General features: G+C 46.8%; 1 protein-coding gene across 12 annotated transcripts in view; it reads right to left on the reverse strand.

Moving 5' to 3' along the window:
- The window catches only part of SH3PXD2A (SH3 and PX domains 2A), a 234,666-nt gene that overhangs the window by 69,566 nt on the left and 144,798 nt on the right, over positions 1–20,302 (reverse strand). For 7 of the 12 annotated variants that reach the window (XR_001467193.4, XR_001467191.4, XR_001467192.4 and 4 more), the window contains 2 exons: positions 19,792–19,820; positions 6,023–6,070 (listed from right to left, as the gene is read on the reverse strand). Coding sequence is in view for 8 of the 12 variants with exons in the window: in XM_421741.8 (XP_421741.4) it covers positions 6,023–6,070; positions 19,792–19,820 (77 nt within the window). In the remaining 4 variants the exon portion in view is untranslated. Of the gene's footprint in view, positions 1–941; positions 1,197–6,022; positions 6,071–19,791; positions 19,821–20,302 lie in introns of those variants that run through there. The other 5 variants (XM_004942262.5, XM_040702978.2, XM_040702977.2 and 2 more) reach the window with 3 other exon arrangements.

The following is a 20,302-nucleotide window of genomic DNA, read 5'->3' on the forward strand; positions in this document are numbered from 1 at the left end:
ACTTCCGCAATTCTCTCTCTAAAAATAAAAATAAATTAAAAAAAAAAAAAAAAAGCAAGATACAGCCCATCTGTATTCACATATCTGAAACTCAGCAGTCTACCCTGTCCTGGCTTAGATAAGGCATTCTGCACAGGAGGACTTCTTTGTCACTACAGTTTCTGGTCTAACGCTTACAATTAAGAGACTGTTTTAACAGAAGCTTCTTTAAGTGTTACAAGACTCCTGTTAAGACAAAAAAAAAACCAAACAAACCCAATTCCTTGGTCTAACAAGTAATCAAAGTCAAATAAATCCGTTCATTTACAGCTACATACTACAGATCATCCCACCCTGCTTTAAATTTGGAGCGGTGCACATGGCCGCACGGAGGGTAGCCCTGCAGGTCCACAAGTGATGCCTTCCCAGGATCAGACACCATACACTGGGAAAGGCTTCAACAGTAAAGGAAGGAGGAGAGCTGGAAGAGACAGGAACAGCTTCTCCCAGTAATCTGAAGCCTCACACATTATCTGGGAAGCCTGGTTTCAGCTGTTCGTTACTCCCTTCAGACACAGCCAGTAGGGTACAAACTTCAGCCCTCCTCAGTCCTCCACCCCTGACAGGCATCCTTAAATAAATGACTCCTCAGTGAGGCTCAGGATCCCCAGGATCATGCCTGCACAATGTGAGCCCCATAGAGTAGGTCAGGATTCCCAGCAAGCTCACACGCACACTGCAATGCCCCATGGATATCACAGCTCCACTTTTGGAAAGCCTCTTCAGTACAGGCAGGAGGAATGAAGAGCAGAGGGTAGGATAAGGCTGACGTGCCAGGTAAAGCCCCCTTCCAACCCTCCCCCAGAAAAGCAGAATTAGTATTACAGTTCAGTTCCAACTTGCAAGCCCTCCCGAGAGCAGAGCGCACGACAGATTGCTGGCTGAAATAAGAGTTTGCTTGCCTCTCCGTTTATTTTTGCCTCGAGTCCGTTTCCTGGTTAAAGTCTTGAGGATAGCCCTCCTCCTCTCCATAGGGCTTCACTTTACAATCCTCCCGCTCCTCACCTCTGCGATTACTTTCCCAGGGCTGGGCAGAAATGTCATCGGAGCTTGTCCATGCCCCCAGAGCTGGCACTACGAAGTGACACTGTTGCGCCCTGACCCCCTCTCCAGGCAGCAAGGAGAGAGCATCGTTCCTCCTGCGGTACTCAGAGCCCAGTGACTGTGGGACAGCCTCCTAAATAAGAGCAGAGAGCTCCCGTTCCAAGCGGCTCCTTCCTCCTCCGTGTTGCAACAGCTAAGACCTATGATGGTTTTGCAATAGCCAAAAATTAAAACCACCAAGTGGACTCCAAAAATAAAATCATCTGGATATGGAAATTTGAGACTCCTGATCTTTGCCAGAGTACTCCGCTGTTATCAGGCTATAAACATGTCTGCTCTTTTAATCCATACAGCGTGCTGGACTTTATATTGCCCTTTTATGATTATCAATCAAGTGTTTACAGATTCAGACTAAATGAAGTAGGATTGGGCTGGTCAGTGGAAGTTCTGAAAAGAGCCAAAAACCACAAACGTTCAGTGAACACCACGAACATGAATCACAGCTGAGTAACCAGCTGGCAGGTAGTCCTCCTTCCCAGACCTGGGCTGCAGCGGGCACATTCCCCATGGGCACACGCAGGGTTTGCACAGGGGCACTTGGCAGAAGGCACCCCAGTGCCACAGCTCACCACGCAGCAGCACATCAGGGTTGCACACTTTCCAGAAGGAACTGCGGTGGCTTATATCTAGAGCTACGGTTTCTTTTTAAAGCCAGTCCTTCAAGGGTAACCCTTCATGCGTCTCAGGGAAATTCCTTTGGAGAAAGTTGAGAGCAGGCAAGGAAGAAAAGAAGGAGTACTCAGAACAGCAGCAATCCCATTTAAAATCCTCCAATCAGACCGTCCCCTCTCAACAATCACATCCTCAGCTTTAAACACGTGGATTTTCTTTGTCTAACTAAAACCCTTACCTCTTTTTTTTTTTCCTTCCTTATCAGAAGTTCTATGCCTCTGTGGTAAATAAACACGTTGTATCTGCATGTTTTCTTTGAGCCTTCTGCCAATGATACATCCCCAAGTAATTCAAGATAGCCTAAAAATTGGGCTAAGCAATTTTTATCCTGCACATGGGATGAAAAATACTTTAATATGAAAAGCACACGAGGTTACACAAGAGCTCAGGATCCCTGAGCAAACTCTAAAGCAGTTCCTAAAATAACTAACTCCTAGAGTAAGCAGTGGAATGAGACTGACAGAGCTTCCTACAGATCCTTGGGGAAAATACGGATTCAGATCAGAAGTAGGTTCTAGTCCTAGCAAGTTTTCTATATATGCCCTAAAGAATCAGTCCTTGACTCATCTCCTGGATACTCCTGCACACTCCTTACACTCCAGTCTGCCCCTCCTCAGCCCCTTCCCAAAATTCAGGCTCTAATTGCACACCAATGATTTACAGAGGACACTCACAGCTTGTGTCAATAAGAAAGGGGATCTATCTCTATCCTTTCTGGTAAGCAGGGGTCCCCCCAGTTCTAACAGCACGTAACTTCAGCAGTTAACAGCTCTTGGTTTAACAGTCCTGAGCTGTGAAGCTTTAGTGGAGAGAAACAGAACTTCAGTACCACGTACAATAACTAAAAGAATTCAGTACAAGTCCATTCCAGGCTCTGGGTCTTAGCAATAAAACTGTACTGGCAAAATTCCTTTTGTCTCATTATAGAGGAAAACAAATATTTGCAGAAGGATATCAAATGGGTTATTAATACTCCATTGTTTCTGCGGCTCATGGTCTGAGATCAGCTAGGCAGTTCTTTCACTAACGACAAAGCAATCTGATTGTGTTTTCTGAGGAGAGGTTCAGAAGCAGGTGACACCCTGCTGTTAAATAGGGAAGACTGAACGCAGGATGGGAGAGCTTGGATCTGTTCGTTAAGTAACTTAAAGCCAAAGAAGTTTGGCCTAAAACCTTGTCCAACACCCAAAATGTCAATGCCTGAGAGTAACACGGGGTTGAGCACCACTCCTTCAGGGATGGCCAAGTCAGTACACAAAGCCCCTCATCCCAAGTTAGGGGCCATAATTAACACACAGGGAGTTTCTCCATGAGTGAGTATTCATGTACACACTTTCTTGAAGTCCACATCAAGTATGCACACTTTTAGTGCATGGGGCAATATCTTGCTTGCAGAGCAGCTACAACTCCAGTCACTATCATTCTGGTTACAGATGCAGACACCGGGCACAGATGGCAGCTCCATGAACTATGTAGAGTCCCTTCTGGCCCAAGGGGTTGGTGCTGCAAGCAGCTATAGGGAGCCCAAGCCAACAGCACATGCAGTCATCAAGAGGGGAATACGCCTTGCCATCACGGCAGCAGAAAATAGCCTCTCTCCTGGATTCATCCCCCAGTGAAAGGGATGCACAGTATTTTCCATCTTTTCCAAGAGGCAAGATCTGACTGAGCCTTCTAGACTGTGGGACAAGTGGCAGCTTTAAGGCAGACTGGCTTCCAGCACTGGATGTGCCTGAAGCTGAGCTAAACCAGCAGCAAAACCCAATCCCATGGACAGAGCACCAGGAGCAGCTTGGCCCTCGGTAAATGCCCGGCACTCTCTCAAGTGAGCACTCCACTTTAGTTTCTTCCTTCTTCAGAGTCCTCAGCAGCATTTCCAACAGAATCCTGACAAACAGAGAAATTCGGTGCTGACCTTTGCCAACTGGAGCTTGTTAGGACTTTTATTTTTTTTTTTTTTTTGATCTGCTGAGTTTTAAGGTAGAGCCAAGAAAAATTAGAGGCAGGAGGGTGAAAGGGGAAAAAAAAAATGTTGAGTCCTCTTTCCACTCCTTCTTGGAAAGCTGGCTTTCTGAACAGCGGTTCCAACCAACTAGGTTACAGGTAGCAACATTTAAGAAAACTGAAGTATTTTGCACACAGATCTGTTAAACCATTTGTAGATTTTCACACAGCTGCTAGACAGGGTCCTCCACCAGGCTGAAGTCACCTATGTACTTTGGCACTCACCCCAGTCATGCTCAGCGTGGCAACGCATCCACATTACTCCACACTGCACAAAGCCAACTAGCCAAGGAATGTAACAGTAGTTGGGTCGTCCCCAACCACTCTCCTGGCACTTGGGTTGCAACAATGGGAAGGGGAGGAAGGCTCCTTAGCTGTGTGAAGCTCTGCATTCCTGATGGCCTGCAGTCAGAGACACCCACTAAAACCCACCGTGGCACTTCTCACTGTCTGGCAGTGTGGCACCCATCTACTTCCAAAGCAGGACATTAAACTGCTTGGCTGGATTCTGCATTTAATGGAGCTGGTTCATGTTCTAGAGACAGGGGTGCTGGGGCAGCACCAAACTGGCTTCTCTTCCAGTCTCCTGCACTCTAAGACACTGATTGATACCACAAGGATAAAGAATCCAAGTTTGAGCCTTTAACTGCTATATTACAATACAGCCCTCAGCAGGCCTGATCTGAAGAGTACCGGTGTTGGAGCTGTGGATTCATCTGAACGAGAAATCAACTGAATGACCACATGAACTGGAACAGCCTGGGGAGCTAGAGACCTGGGCAGGTGCACCAGAAGACTTCTCAGCAAAACTACGTATCAACATTTCCCTTTTTGAGCATTACACAGTGCAATTAATCACTTATGTTTACTCTTTCATCATGCACAGCTTTTGAAGCCAAACTAGCAACATGCATTTAGCTAACAGAAGAGGAGGAATTTGTACTGATCAAAATTTCACCTTCTCTTTCTTCAGAAAGCTCTAGTATTCTATTTGCCGTATTACAGACAACAACATAAAGCAGTCCCAAGAAATACAGAAAGCCAGAGAAAACCAACCTTGCATCTCCCTTACCTCCAAACCAGGCCATTTGAGAGCTTCTTGCCACTCTGTCCAAGCAATATCATCTCTTCACAACATGCTGCCCTCCTTCTCAGTCTCCCTGTTTGTCTGAACTCCCAGATGACCTATTAACCACCACGCTTCTATGACCGAATACTTGGGATATTTTTGTGCAGTTATGTCCAAATATCACCCTGAAATCAGACCTGTTCTGCTCAGAGTGAAGAGAACATCCCCCAGGGGTGTACTGAACTTCTTTCTAGGCCAGCATTTCTGAAATCACTGCAGTGTTACTTACTAAGAGCCTCTAACTAATGAGCACTCACCCATTGAGGATGGTGGGATTTTGCTCACAGGGTTTGAACAGGGCATCAGCTTGGATATTTACCAAACTGGGCATGGAAAGCAGCAGGGGAATTCCCATTCTTCCTTGGTTTGATACCTATGTGTGGTCTTACTGCCTGTATCCTTCACAGAGAAGGAAGTATCACAAGCCATGGACTTCAAGTTTGAGAAGGATGAAAGAATCTTCTCTGGCAGAGAAGTCCACTGGTTAGTCAGGAGAGGACCTAATTGTATTTACTCTAATGCTTTGGGCAATATTGGGCAAACCCAACCTCACCTAGAAGTCTTGCCCCTGATCCCTCCTCCCCTGATTCCTTGTGTGCCCATGACAATTTTTGCAGTTTTTGCATCCTCCTCAGTCCCATCTGTTCCATAAAACACCCTTTCTACATGCTGTGGAAAAGCTGTCTTCTCTCCTTTATCCCTCAGTATGGGCAAGGGGCTGTGCGGGTGTGTTGCTGCTGAATGGGGTCAGTCCACCACAAGACGAGAAACTGCTCCAAGCTGTAGAGCTGGAGTTGGGCAAGTGAGACGTCACACAACAAAATGCCATCTACTGCTTTTGGAAGCATCGGGGTGCGGCAGAAGCCAGAAATGCAGCATCTTTGTCAAAAATCATGCATCACAAAAAATCAACACACAGGTATGCAACAGGTCCCGGATATCCATTGCCAGAGATAGTGAATTCACAGTCACAGACCCCCACACACACTCAGCACAATTCCAAAACCACACACGACTTCAACTGCAGGCTTTTCTTTCCAGTAGCATGCAGAACAGCAAGGCACAAGAAGTTACCTGGAGCGACGCTCTTTTTTGGAGTCTCAGACAAACTGGACATCCAAACTGGAAATCCAAGAAAAGGGCAGCCAGAAAAGGAGGAAGTAATTAGAGAAAGAAGAAAATCATATCAGCAAGTTTGAAAGTTAGTTAAAACAGATCTGAGAGGAAAGTCAACTTTTTTCTTTAGAGTTGGGTCAGCATGATGGGGATTCGTGTAAAGGTCAAGCCATAAGAACTACCCAGTTAAAATAAAAGTGAACTTATGAAACTGACATGTAGTTCTTCAAATTTGAAATCTGAGTAAGATATGCTCTGAGCCTATTCCCAATAGGACAGGCAATGTGTACCAAGAGACAGTTTGACTCATTAAGCCTCAGACCTGCAAAAGTATTTAGCTTTGCAGCTGTTAATGATCCCCATAAGACCAACAGGCAACTCACAGAGATGGAACTTCAGTACACGCAAGCATTTTGTTACCCTGGAATTGCATTAAGAAAAGTAATAATAGACAAATAACACTCCACAGAAGAGTACAGAGCTCATATGAAGGTATAGTCAAAGCACAAATAGAAATACCATTTTTAGCCAACAAATGTGAGGCAGAAACCTGGCTAGAGAAAAACCAAATACAATTGTTATCAACAAGGTCAAAAGTTTTCCCTCCCCCTCCATGAAATTAGGTGTAAATACTTGGCTTGGGATTCTGAGAATAATCTTCACGTGTATTTTTTTGTTTGAATACACTGGAAGCATGTTTCTAAAGTTATCAGGTTTGCCCCCATTTCAAAATAAGAACCAGCAAACACTCCCACTCTGTGGGATGAGGGAACACAGGCAGACCTGTTACTCTAACATTGCCTGGGAGAAGATGCAAGGGGAGGTGTGTATATGGTAGGCTAAGAACTTCCTGAATTCTGACAAGCAACTCCAAAAAATGATTTTTAAAGCTCATTAGCAATAAAGAACCCAACTCTGGAACAATCAGTTTAACAGCAGGGAAGATGCACCCTGCAGTTACTGGGAGAGAGGATCAGTCCATACTGGCACCCTTGCTTATTTGACTTGCTACTGTCTTTTGACCTGCAGAGTAGCATTAAGGCAGCCAAAAAACCCAACCAACCAGTAAAAGATTCCTAGTATGTATGTGCTAGTGATTTCTCAGTTACAATACAAAGCAAGAGAAAGAGCTTTCAGACATTCCCCCTGGAAACCAGAGCTCCAAGAAACACTTTGCTGCATTTCCTCAGCACTATGGGAATAGCAAGGTTTTTAAATTCTTCCTTTATATCAGGCCCCCACTCTTCATCATGTTAGAGCAATACTGGAGGTCAGCTAGATTTGGCCTGTTTTTCAGTAAGTTCTCAGTAGTGACCACTGGAAAAAAAAACTCCAACCATCTAGCCCCAAACCCATGCACTGCACTGTCACAACCCAATGCAAAATACACCATGATAACTTACAATAATTTATCTTGGATTACCATTAAAAAAAGGCTCTACACTGGTAGAGTACAACAGGAAATCATCTGGCAGAGTAACTCATGCTCTAGCTTACAGAGGGAATATACAGCATACTTCTATTACAGACTCAGGGCACAAACGGGAAAGGGTGTGAAGGAGCTGTTGTCAGCAACTTGTCTATGAGCTTTTGAATAAACTTCCACTGCATTCAGGAAGGGGATTATGAACGTCAGTCAGCTGTCAGATCTTTTTCCAGACAGAAGAACCTGAATATTACAGTGATAAATAATGCAGACGTAATGTAGAAACAACGAGGAAGATTCCAGTTTGCCCCAGTACAAGCTGGTAGCAAAAGGCTGAAACAGCCATCAATTAAAAATAGAGAAAGAGTAAACTGTGTTTCACACAAGCTCTGAGCTTCCCTGGATCTGCCTGTCCAAGAAGAGAGGGAGTTCAGCCCCAGATCCACAGCAGCCTCATCTGCAGACACCCATGTGTTCTCTCATAACTGACATGGAGCAGCGTACAACAACATAATAAAAATGTTAGCTCCTATCTATTTCGAGAAAAAACAAAAGTGGTTTTCTTCCCTTATCAAAGTCACAATCTATCTAAATCAGAATAAGAAGGCAATCTAGAGCAGTAACTGGGGAACAACCCCCCCTGTTCCTGGGGTGGCTCCCCAGCCCAAGGAGCAGCACGCAAGCTGCAGCACTTCTCAGCTGCCCCAGCCTGACAGCAGCGAGATGGAGAGGGGGCTGCTCCTGAAGCAGAAGGCAGCTAGCATACTTCAGCTGCTCCTGCACATCTGCTTAGCATTAAACTTCCTTCTTGGGGACTTTTTTTTTTTTTTTTTTTTTTATTCCAAGACGTTTAAGCTCTAATTGCTACCAGCTTCTAAGAGTTCCTCCTACAAATAATAAAAATATCAGACATTAGTGATGGATTCCACTTCACAAAGAACTCAAACGAAGAGCTGTGGGGGGGATCTAAGGCACAGGGAGGAGGTCAAGGGCCCCAGATGCGTGCTGCACCCATGCCAACAACACCCAAACTTTGAACGGCCCCGGGTTTCCCCTTCAGGAGTTTCTCTGGAACTCTGCACGGGGCTTGGAGCCGGTTTCCAATGGGATTGGTAACGGTAAACGAACAAACCCTCGCTTCCTGCCTCTCCTCTCCCCCTCTGCCGCACAGCCAAGCGCCGGCTGGTCTCAGATGACTTGGGGGGGGGAGGGTGGGATCTCAGTATTTGGAAGGGAAATTAAAACTGCCTGCTCAAAGCAAGCCACTCCTAAGGTAACGGCGTTTTGATTCTGCTTCAACCCCCACGGTCCTCACTGTCAGCTTCAGCTGGAGCCAGAACAAACCCCTCCGCTCGGAATTATTTTTAAAAGCTCAAAAGAAACACGGGTTCATAAATTATAGCTCAGCCAGGAGCCAAGGCGCTGTGCAGAGTACCGAGGCTGCCCTTGGAGCCATCACACCACCCAGAAATAGCAGCACTGCGGGCTTTGGCAGTGTTCGCTGGACCCCATCCCCTTGAAGCTGCCCCCACTGAGGTAGGGACCTGGGGATGGGTCAGTTGGAGCCCCAGGTGGGGAGGAAAGGAAGGAATTAGAGGGGAAAAGGCTTTGAAGGCTTCATTAAGCCAGTTGCCGTGGTGAACTAAACACAAGAAACAGATGATTGCATTTAGATTTCACCAGAAGCTTTTCTGCTGCCACTGAGACCAGTTTGTTTGCTGCTCCTCCCACTGCTGGCAAGAGAACAGGCGCCAGACTGGTGGGGACTAACGCTTTATGCTTGTGATACAGCCCCACTCATCTCCTTTTAGTAGCAGGCTATTTGTCTTGTATGCAGAGAGGACTTCAGGAAAACCCACAAAAGCCAGAGTCAGTCTGGAGCTGAAAGCATGAGTTCAGTGCTACCACAACTCAGGAGCTGCCACCTCCACGGTTCACATCAGTCCTTACATCCAGGTCCTGGTCCAGCAGGTGCAAAGCATCTCCTTCTCCTCCACAGCTCTCTGAGCAGCAGTTAATGATACTGAATTCCCTTTTTTTCTTTTTGCCAGCAAAATGTTAAACTGTCAAAACATTCAGTTCAACATTGACTACAGCATCCGCTATTCAATACTGCTGTATAGACTGAAAGCAACGCACAACTAAAGATTCACAGGTTGGATGCTGTTGGAGCCATCAGTTTTCTTTAAGCTAGTACATATATAGCTTTCTATCTTGTTAAGGTAAATATTGCCCATAATATTGCTGCAGTAATTCCCAGAGGTTAGTTGGTTCATATAGGTCATAAGGCTCAGCATGGTTATAGCACTGGCCACGTAGCCCCTGCAGCAACCCATCTCTGTGCATAGCTGAGGAGCTATCCTAAGCCAAAGACACTCCCCCTGGAGAACTTGGATATGGCCTATCTTGCTTTGGAGTGTAAAATAAGTTTAATCACATAGGTATGACCTGTCCTATAGAAGTGGCCTTCCTTGAAGTCTTACCTCAAACATCATCTGGGGAATACTGAAATGTCAGAAAAGATGTGCAACTCTAGGGTGCAGCATAAAATACTGGGAAAATGAATACAAGAACAAGTTGCCATGCTGATGAGATGCTGACATCTGAAAGCCCCTTTCCAACAGGGATCAATTCCATAGGGCATTATTGCCCCTCATGAGGAAGAGCTCAATTAGCCACAGACTACAGTGGTGAGGTTGCAGCTGAGCATTTTGCAGATTCACTTCACAGGCATTCACCCTTCCTGACTTTCTTGGAAGGATGAAAAGAGTAAGCAATGCAGTCTTACAGAGAACTCAAATTACAATGACTTCCTGAGTAGTCAACAATCAGTGCTGCACTCCACTTCAGAGAACTTCACTGGTGGTCCAGTAGCTGGCAGAGATTCCCCAAACTGGAGCCGGGGGAAGTCAATGCTTTTTCTTCCCCATCAAGCAAAAGGCATTAAGGGACGAACATGGGTGTTGTGAATTCACGAGTGGTATTTGACAGATCAGTAAGAAAGAGTTAGAGTGGGCTGTTCCTTAGAAGTTGTCCAATTCTTTGAACTGGCCTTGAGCCTTGCTCACTGTAATGTTCCCCACATAGGGAAGAACGGAAAATTGAAGTTAAGCCTTCATTTCAATCCTGATTTCGGATGCCAAGCACACCAAGTTGGTATAAATGCAAGTGCCCTGCTGTTGCCCTAGGTGCTCAGACAGAACCTCACTGCCCAGAGCAGGTAAGGAACCACAGAGGGCCAGGCTCAGTCCTGACTCCTCCTGAGCTGCTTGCTGGGGTTTGGCTTTCACTTGTCCCCCCCATCATTTCCTTTCTGCCCTGCCAACCAAGCTTGGGGACAGCTTTCTCCTCCATGCCAGGCTACCATCTCTACCACCAGGAGCAGGAAGTTCAGTGCAGACCCCCCAAAGCCATAGGGTTTGTTCCTGCTCCCATCTACAGCCAGAGCACCACGTTCACTGTTTCCCCATATTCTTTAATCTCCTTGAAACTTCTGATCCCTCACAGCCATTGGCGATCCCTGTCAGCCTGTTGTCAGATTTCTCTCCATCAGCCCCCTTCTCCTCTGTCTGGGGCCTGACACTTGTTAAATGAGAAGGTAATAACGTCCTGAAGAATAGAAGTATCTACTTTTAACACTGACTCTGCATTGGTCACGTGTAGGCTTCCAACACAAGCATAACACAGCTTGGAAAGAAAAAAAAATGCAGATAAACCTCAGCCTGAGTTGGTACCATTTTCACACATCCCTGGCTCACACAATTAACTCATTCAATTGGGCAAAAAACAACAGATAGCCAGAGAAACAGGAGAATGGCACAGAAAGGCTACAAGTGTTTTGATCTATCATTTCAATCACCACTGCCCAAGGCATATTGTTTAATTGTGCCATTGATGCTTCTCCCTGCAGGCCCCAGAGGGACTTATAACAAAACCAATATTTGTGCCCAGTGCCTGATCCTGGATGGGCCTGGTAACCACCCAGTCCCTCATCACAGCAGCTTAAATAAGGTTCCCTTGTTCTTATGACTGCAGGACATTGATGCAGTGTGTTCAAAGCAAGTGGGTTTTTTTTGTTTGTTTGTTTGTTTTTTTAATATAGATAGTATTTGAACAGATATAGAGATTTCAGTTCTTCTCTCTCTAGAATGCAAGAAGTCTCAGTTTGAAGTAAATCTCTCATCCCTGCAGGATGCCTTTTCCTACATACTTGAAGCAGATCACCTCTACTATGCACATTATCTGTAGAAGAGGCAGTACCTTAAAGAGCTACACTTAACAAATAATTGATCAGTTGATAACCTGTGATATCTTCCAATATGCAAATTCAGCTGAAGTGCAGGAGTAAGAAGATTTGACAGCAGGCAGTAAATAAGACCTTGAATTTCAGTCCAGTTCCCCAAGCCCAGCCCTCCCTCCTCCCCTCCCCTCCAAGCAGCCTGTGCAGTGCTGATGCCTCAGGAAAAGGGGCTGTGTGCAGGGGGGCAGAGGGCCAGGCTGCAGTCAGGCTCCTTGCCTACCCAGCTCAGTGCTGCAGACCAACGTCAGCCTGCTCCCACTTGCCACGTAAGCAGAGCTGCCTGGCGCATGCTGGACCCACACACACTGCTTAGAAAATGTTCCCATCTGGCCCTCACGTGACTCGAGCGTGCTTCAGAAATTCATCATCTGGATAACTCGCTCCTACAGGGAAGAAATCCACAACCAGAGAGTCCTTTGCTGAGCTGCAGGATGAGACGATCGCCTGCTCTGTGCACAGCACAGCTCTGTGCTCCCCAGTTGCACTCCAGCAGCCTCATACAGCCCCTTATCCTTTCTAGCAGCACCCGCTTACAGAAAAACGAGTTCCAATTTTCTACTCTGTTTACTTCCGCAAAAGCCCATCCTAATCCCATTTGTGAACCCAGAAGCATACAGGGCTGCACGGTTCTTACATTGGCAGCCATAGTTTGCATTACGTCTTTCCACACGGCAAGCAAGGATCGCTTCCTCCATGACTGCCGTGGTCCCTGCACATACAGTTCTGTAGGAGATCCCAGAGAACCTTCAGCCAGAGTCAGCCCCTGCTGCAGAGCAGCCCCGCTGCCAAGCAGAGCACTCTGCAGCATGGGCCTGGCCAGGCAGCCCGCCTGAACTGGCAGCGGGATGAACTGCACACGTCACAGCCCCCGCTGAGCGCCCTGAAGTAATGCTTTTGGCCATCTCCAGAAGAGCCACTCCATCCAGAGTGGATTTTGCATGTCATGCAGATAGTCCAAATGTGACAGTGAAAGTCACGCCAGCCTGAGGTGAAGTCACTCCGAGCTCTGCTCCTCAGGCCCCACACTCACATCCCTGACAATACCAGGGCCCACCAGCTTCCACTGCAGCCCAAGTGCACATCTCACCTGCCTTACCTAATGTGCCAAAACTGAAGCCTGACAGCACACAGTTCCCCAGGCGCAAGAGAGGAAAAACCCACGCAAGCAGTGCTAACACCATCTGCCACTTGACAGACAGAGGAGGGAGGCAGGACAGGAGCAGATGGAGCTTCCTAAAACTAGAAGAGCCGTTCCGCCCCAAGAGGGACTCACAGGGTTCCGGCTGTCCGTGCAGGTCACACCTCATCCTTGCAGCCCAGCCCTGCCCTGAACTGGGAAGCTCAGACAGCACAAACATTCCTCTCCCTAATCCTGTGCCCTGTCCCCACATTTTAGTTTAAAAGCCACACAGCCAAACCACACAAGGCACAAGCAACTGTTCTTCTCTTACCCCATCTTCCACCCTCAGTATCAGGGTTATCCAGAAAAGGACAGCAGGCCCATACATCCAGCGGGCTAAGCAGCTTGTCAGCAGAAAAGTGAAGCAGTGCAGAAAGAATAAGGGTTCCTATCTATCTGCTCTTCTCTTCAGTAGCTGCAGGCATTTCGGTTTAAGCAGTGCTTCAAAAATGTGCTACACAAGGATAGTGAATGGAGAGATCGGTTTCCTTCTGTCAGAATACTACAGAATTGGAGAGGGGGCTTAGGCTGGGCAGGGTCACACATTGCCCAGCGATGCAGAACAGCATCACATGTGCTGTGAGGAGACGAAGGGTGCCTGGCATAGTCAAAGCTCTTCCTTAGAGCCCTCTGAGCAGAGAACAACAGCCTTGCTTTGGGAAAGAGCAAGTGGACGTTGCTTCAGCTATGTGTTAGCTCACAGACTAGATAAAAATAAAATTAAAAAAAAATCAGGAAAGAAAGTAAGCTGTTTTTGGAATTATTACATTAGGCAAAGGTCAGTAAACTGAACAGCAGTTACAGTTCAGCAAATTCTGAAGTTATTCATCGTGAGAAGAGGGAACTCCACCATCAAGAACTGAACTGGGGAGGCACATTAAGATCATTTACTACTAGGCTCAGACCTAGGATGTACTTACCCAGTAATTACAAACTAAGCTTTGTTTGGTCCTTTGCTTTGTTGCTATGCTTCTGCTTACTCTATCCATCTTTTATTACTAAATCCCTTTATCCTCCTTTAAAAAAAAAAAAAAAGAAAGAAAGAAAAACACGATGTGAGAACCAAGATGTTCTGCCAGGACCTGCTCTGTTTTTAAATTCCATGTGGTAATTAGTACATACAGCCAGGAAGGTTAATCGTATGATGGGAGAAGAGATCCCAGGTTTTAGGAAGAGCAATCCTGCCAGTACTTGTTTGTGAGGGTGCAGAAGAGCAGCAGACAAACCACCTGCTCCAGCCATCCCCATCAGCAGGGGAACGACAACAGAGCTGCTCCACCATGGCTGCTGCCACACTGACTGACTGCAGACAGCAATGCAAGAACACAGCACGCGCATGTGATTCATCAGCACACAAACAAGAGCACGTGTCTTTGTCTGCAGGGACCATGTTGCAGCACAGATCTCTTGCAAGGATTAGGACACCAAGGCCAAGCTACATGCTTTAAGATGTTCCTGGGACCCTCCCATGGGCTTGGACAAACTTAGATCCCCATTTGCCACCTTAAAAACAAACAAAACCCTCCTTAGCTTAAGCTTTTCAAGAGGGAGTTTGGGGAGACAGAGCTAGAGGTGAACAATGAGAGCAGAATGACTCTAACATCTGGGTTGAAAATCACATGGTAGCTTTGCTGTGCTATCACCTGGGCTTGGATTCATCCAGCAGCAACCAACTGCCTGCCTCACTACCTGCACACTCAGTGCTGGTAGCCACAAGACATCTGCTGCAGTTACCACCACAGGAGAGAGTGTTGCCTCAAAACATGCTTTACCACTTCACTTTACTGGATGTATTTTTTGACATCCCTAGTACCATGCTCACAGATTGGGCCCTTCAAAAGTGACATTTAAAAGATTAAGCTCTACCTCTTGGGTCAGCTCTGGGGACAGGCAGAAACAGCTCCAGCAATGCCGGTCTCACACATTTGCAACTCTGCTGAATGATTAAGTACAGAAGGGCGAGCACACACCACTTATTTTCTCCATATTACCTCAAAGGAGGCAGTTCAAACTGAAGTTAAGAAAATAAAACTCATTTACAAAAATAAAAAGGCATGCAAGACATGCCATGGAGCTGTAAGCACAGGCTGGATGTGTGGTGTGACAGAACTAAAGAAGTTAAGCTCTGGAGGGATGGGCATAGCTCAGCTGTAAACCCAGGAAAAAAAAAGGCCAAGAGTTCAGCTCTTTCTTTTCATAATTACAAAGAAAGTGGACAAAACCCATCCCTGATAACTCAAATAAACAGTGATTAAGGCATCTCCCTAAAGCTGACAGAATATGTGCTCTTAGTGCGGGAGCAAGTCCTCCTTAGCAAGAAGAAGTTAGAGTAAAGAACCAACTCCTGCTTGCAGCCCAAGGAACAGCCCCACAACGTGACAGGCTGTGAGGGCCGCAGTACTGTTACAGCAATCTGCTCATCTTTCCCCTGGAGGCCCCACTTCCGTAGCCGCTGTAACTCTCAACTCTACTTAATCCTCCTGTTGAGGGAATATTAAAGAGACGTCAATAAAAAGACAGCCTGAGCGGCTTCAAACAGACTCCGAAGTTTTTATTTACATCCTCCCTCATTTTAGGCTACAGAAGAGAAAAGAAGCACATTGCTGTCTGGGCGCTGCAGCGTTCTGCTAGTGCAATAACTGGATATGGGAATCGCGCTGAAGGATGCTTCTCTCTGCCGAGGAAGCCAAGCCTCATCAACAGCCCCACCGAGGCACCACTGGCTTGGAGCAAGCTGCTAAGCTAATGCTCTGAGTGCTCAATTACAGGGGATGTTTAAACAGACTACAGCTGGCAGGCTCAGCCAGAGCACGGCCAGCTCAATGCAGACAGGATCTGATCAATTAGGGAAAGGAGACACCGCGGTGCTGATGGAGCCATAAACTTCAAGTTTATTTCCCCTCGCTGTAGGGACATCCTACCTCACAGGAGCAGGGAGTAAGAGAAAGCTACCAAGCAGCAGCTTGGGGCCAGGGCAGTCAGGGCAGGGGGAGTGAGCAAGCAGTGGGGTTTCTGTTATGCTTTCAGAAGGGGGGGGGGTGGCCAGAAGGGATTCTGCAAGCAAACACTGAGGCAGGCACAAGGGCTTGGCTGCCTACAAGGCAGGTGGCAGAGAGATTCCTTAGCACTGAAAGCTAAGGGGAAGCAGCATCTTCTGCTATCTGTAACCCCACTGTAAGCAAGGGGAACTCTCTCAGTAATAGAGGAGCATGAAGACTGAGTGTGGAAAACCTGTGGAAGCCGTGCCACCTCTTTAATTCCCACCAAATGCCTGATTCCAGCTGTTTACTCCAGCTTTCTGACCAAAGATCTGACAACAATTTTGGCAGGGAACTACCAAAGAAAAACTCTCAGCAAGGGAAGAGGGTCAGATCATCATACTTGATGAGTATGAAACCTGCTGTAGCCAACAACAATGTAAGGGAGACAGGGACATCTATGAGGATGAACATCCTGAAACTGGTTTCACAAACCACATCAGGATTGGCAGATGTATCAAGGGTTAATTAGTTCATGCACAGATGGTAGCTGGTAGGGTTTGGAGAGTGGATTAACCTAATTTGTGGTTTGTAATGTACCATGCAAATATGCATTACCAGACTTGGAGCAATTCTGCCCTTATTTTGATTTGAGGAGAGAAAACCACACACTGGATGCTTGCATAGAAGTAATGCCTATTTTGAGTGACAAATGAGTTGCTGTTCACTTGGTTAATGGCAATGACAAATCAGTCTGAAAAGTTATTCCTTCCCATTTTGCTAGTGGGACTTTGGATGAACCCAGACAAGATCACTTGCTGTGGGTAAACAGAACATGTCATCTTTAACCACTCCTCACAGTTGTACTGCGGCCTCCTCAGCACTGAGGGATGGATGAGAGCAACAATTCAATTGACTGAAAATAAGGCAGCTCTGCAGCGTGTCACATAAAGCCCCACAAATCCAAAGCAACAGCCCACGTGGCTTCTCAGGCCATAGCAAATGGCCACGCCTACACAGAGCCCCAGCTGCTTCAGCAGAGCTCCGAGCAGGTTAAATCATTTATAATTAGATCATAGCCAAGGAAAGGGCTGTGTTTATACAGCACTTTGCACAAGAGGAAGCCCTGGCTCAAAGGCTGGCATGCAGAGATGCCCCAGATCAGCACAAGATTCTTCTGTTTAGCTAAGTTAGGGTCTTGCTGCTGCACTTTGTTCAGAAAGTCCCCAGATGTTTACAACTGCTATCAGCTGTGGTGATAAGTGTTTCCCTAACTCCTATTAAACTCCAAACTTCCCCAGTTTCTCCCTGCTTTAAGGGCTTAGTGCAGGACTAGCTGGAAATGCACTCATTGGCAAGGCAGAGGTCAGGGTAGGGGTGACAGTGGCTATCAGAGGCATTCCCCACATGTTTCTGCCATCAGTCACACTCATGCCCTGCCTGCCCGAGATGCAGCAGCTGTGAGATCCCTGCTGCTCACACCTCTGAGTCTCTTCCCAGCATGTCCCTGGTCAAAACAAAACAAACAAACAAAGGTGTTCTCAAGTCTGATCTGTTGGGAGGCATGGGCATTCAAGTGTTTATTTGTCCCATTTAAGATGGAGCAGTGCTTGCACCTACAGAGGAGGCTGCATTTCAAAGTTATTAGTTATCTTTAAAGGCTCTGTACAACACAGCCCGGGAAGCTATGTTCATTCACCCCATCACTAGACCCAGTGTCATAAAGCTGCTCTTTGTTAAAGGCTGTAACCACCAACTCTCTTGGCATATTCCTCGGCTCGTTGTATGCACACTCCCACGACATCCAGCTCCAAGCAGAATGAAGCCTTCCCCCGCCACTCTAAAGACAAGCAAGAAGATGGTTGAGAACAGAGTCCCTTTATATAACTCACTTTGGTCAGACTGCTGCTTCACATTCCTCTTACAGTGAGAGTGAAGAAAGAGCACCCCTAAACCCCACTGTATCCGAGCCCTGGCTGTACAGTCAGCCGCCATGGGACAGAGAAGAAGAAACTTCCCTAAGGAGACCCAGCAGCATGTGAGGGTGGGAGAGCAGAGCAGGGGAGCCCAGCCCTGGGGATCAAAGAGCATGCTCTTTGGGATGCCTCAAGGGGAGCACCGTCCACAGATGGCATCCCAGCTGCATTGATTCAACTTAGTCCCTCTTCCCTCAGCGCCACAAGATATCAGCTCCAGCTTCTCTCCAGAGCTGCTGGAAAGGAGAAGCAGCAGCTTCTCATCCTTCTAAAGTAATCCCTCACATATCTTATAAGAGCAGCACTGTAGCTCCTGTGCACGTCAACTTGTGCAGACCCCGAAGCGCTCAGTTTCCTCCTGCTGTTCTAGGTCAGTGCTAAATCAGGCTGCCCCAGAGACTTTAGCAACACATTTCAGCAGTTTTTATGTGGCCTTAAAAACCCAGTGCTCTGCATAGGGCTCTGTGAGCCAGGAGCTTCTGCCCTCAGCTCTGCCTTCTGCATACTCTTTCACACCTTTACAGCCTGCCCCTCTGGAGAAAATGCTGCTGCCCCTTTAATTCACTGTCCAATTTGCTCAAACAGTGCAAAGTTTATTTAATATTATGTGCTAGAAGTGCAACCGCATCTCTGTGGATGGACCTGCCTAGAACTGCAACCCAGAAAGAAGTTCTGTAGGAAACAAGGAAGTTAAATGTTCTCCAGTTTCCCCTGTCAGCACCCAGTGCTGCACCTGCCTCTGATTACCATCACCCACCTGCACTTATGGTAAATCTAAATGAATTCAGGAGCAGAGCACCACAAGCACTGGCCTGCAAAGGGAGCAGCCATTAATGCACAGGATGGCAGGGTCAAGCAACAGCTCTGCATTAGTGTACCACTTAGCTTATTACAGGACTGCAGCATAAAAGCTCTTATAATTAACGAATCAATCTAGGCAGTGACATTCATTAAGTTCCATAAGTTACATTCATCTTTCCCAGAGATTCAGCCATTGCAGTATTTCTTTATCATCATCTCAAAATACAAGAGGAAAAAATCCTCCCCTCCCCTCCACACAGGCAGAGTTTTCCAGGGGTTGCAAAGGGTTTGAGAGGCCTCTTTGGATGCCCTGGATGCGATTTGGAGCACTCAAGACTACAAACAAAGTCAATGAGAGTTGCAGGTGCTCAATACTGCTTGGGAGAGGAAAAAATATAAAAGGAAAAAAAAAGCCCTATCACATCCAACTCAGAACAGCCAAATGCAGAGGCCCATAATCACGTGTCCCTGTTGAAAACATATCTGTATAAATCACTAAGAGCTATAAGGGAAGGGGAAAAATTGGTTTTACGTAGTTTCAGATCAGGATTTTATAGGACATTTGAATCCAGGACTTAAAAACAACACAAGGAGCTATGGCCCTTGAGTCAGCCCAAACCCAGACACGGGCACTGAGAACATTTTGCATTGAAAGCTTCACCAGATCCTTTCGGTAAGGCAAAAATAAGATTGGAACAGAAAAGCATCCCCTACCTCTCCCTCCCCCAGAAAAGACCCCCAGCTCTCAGACTGCATTTTGACCCAGGTAGAGACAGACTTAAGAAAAATAAAAAAATAAAAAGAGATGTAGCCCCCTTAGCCTTTAAGGCTGGAGAAAGAGCTCTATAAACACCATCATTTTAATAGCAGCACTGTGTAAGATGAGTTTCTTCTCCTCTTCAGTGGAGCAGAAAGAATTTGATGCCTGGCTACAGCAGGTTTCAGCAATGAAAAGTTAAACTGCTATGTAATCTCATGCAACACAAGATAAAGGGAAGGTTTAAAAAGGAGGAAAAAAAAACCCAGTTCCCTCTATGATCATGCAATAAAAAGCTCAGTATCTTACCTGATTTTCTCTTTGAAGATCCATAGTCCCTGAAAAAAAGACAACAACAAATAGACATGGTTAGAGCTGGAAACAGTGGTGAGAGAATGGATGCGTCCCAAATTTCCACCCATAGGCTCAAGGGCTCATTGTGCCCACTCCCCCCTTTAAAGAGGAGCTCAGGGCTGCAAGGCATTGACGGGCAGGAGCTGGGACAGGTCCTGAGCAGCACCGGCTCATCGGCAGCAGCTGGGCTTCTGCAGCACCGAGGGCTGGGGGAGCATGTGATCACTGAGACAGAGCCAACCATCCTCCGGCAGCAAGGCAGGGGAGAAGGGTGTCATTTTTTCCCCTTTAAATCGAGCTTTTAAACGCATGGCTACTGGATTAACCCCTGCCGTTCCCCTGGGGAGGAGAGGGAACGTTAACTGCTTGCTGTAGGGGTGCGGCTGTTGCGGGCTGGGCTGGCACTGCGTGCCGTCCCCTCCTCCCATTAATTGGTGCATAACCTCCAGATCCCTTCCGGGCATCT

Source organism: Gallus gallus, chromosome 6, assembly GCF_016699485.2.
Source record: "Gallus gallus isolate bGalGal1 chromosome 6, bGalGal1.mat.broiler.GRCg7b, whole genome shotgun sequence".
Lineage (NCBI taxonomy): Eukaryota > Metazoa > Chordata > Aves > Galliformes > Phasianidae > Gallus > Gallus gallus.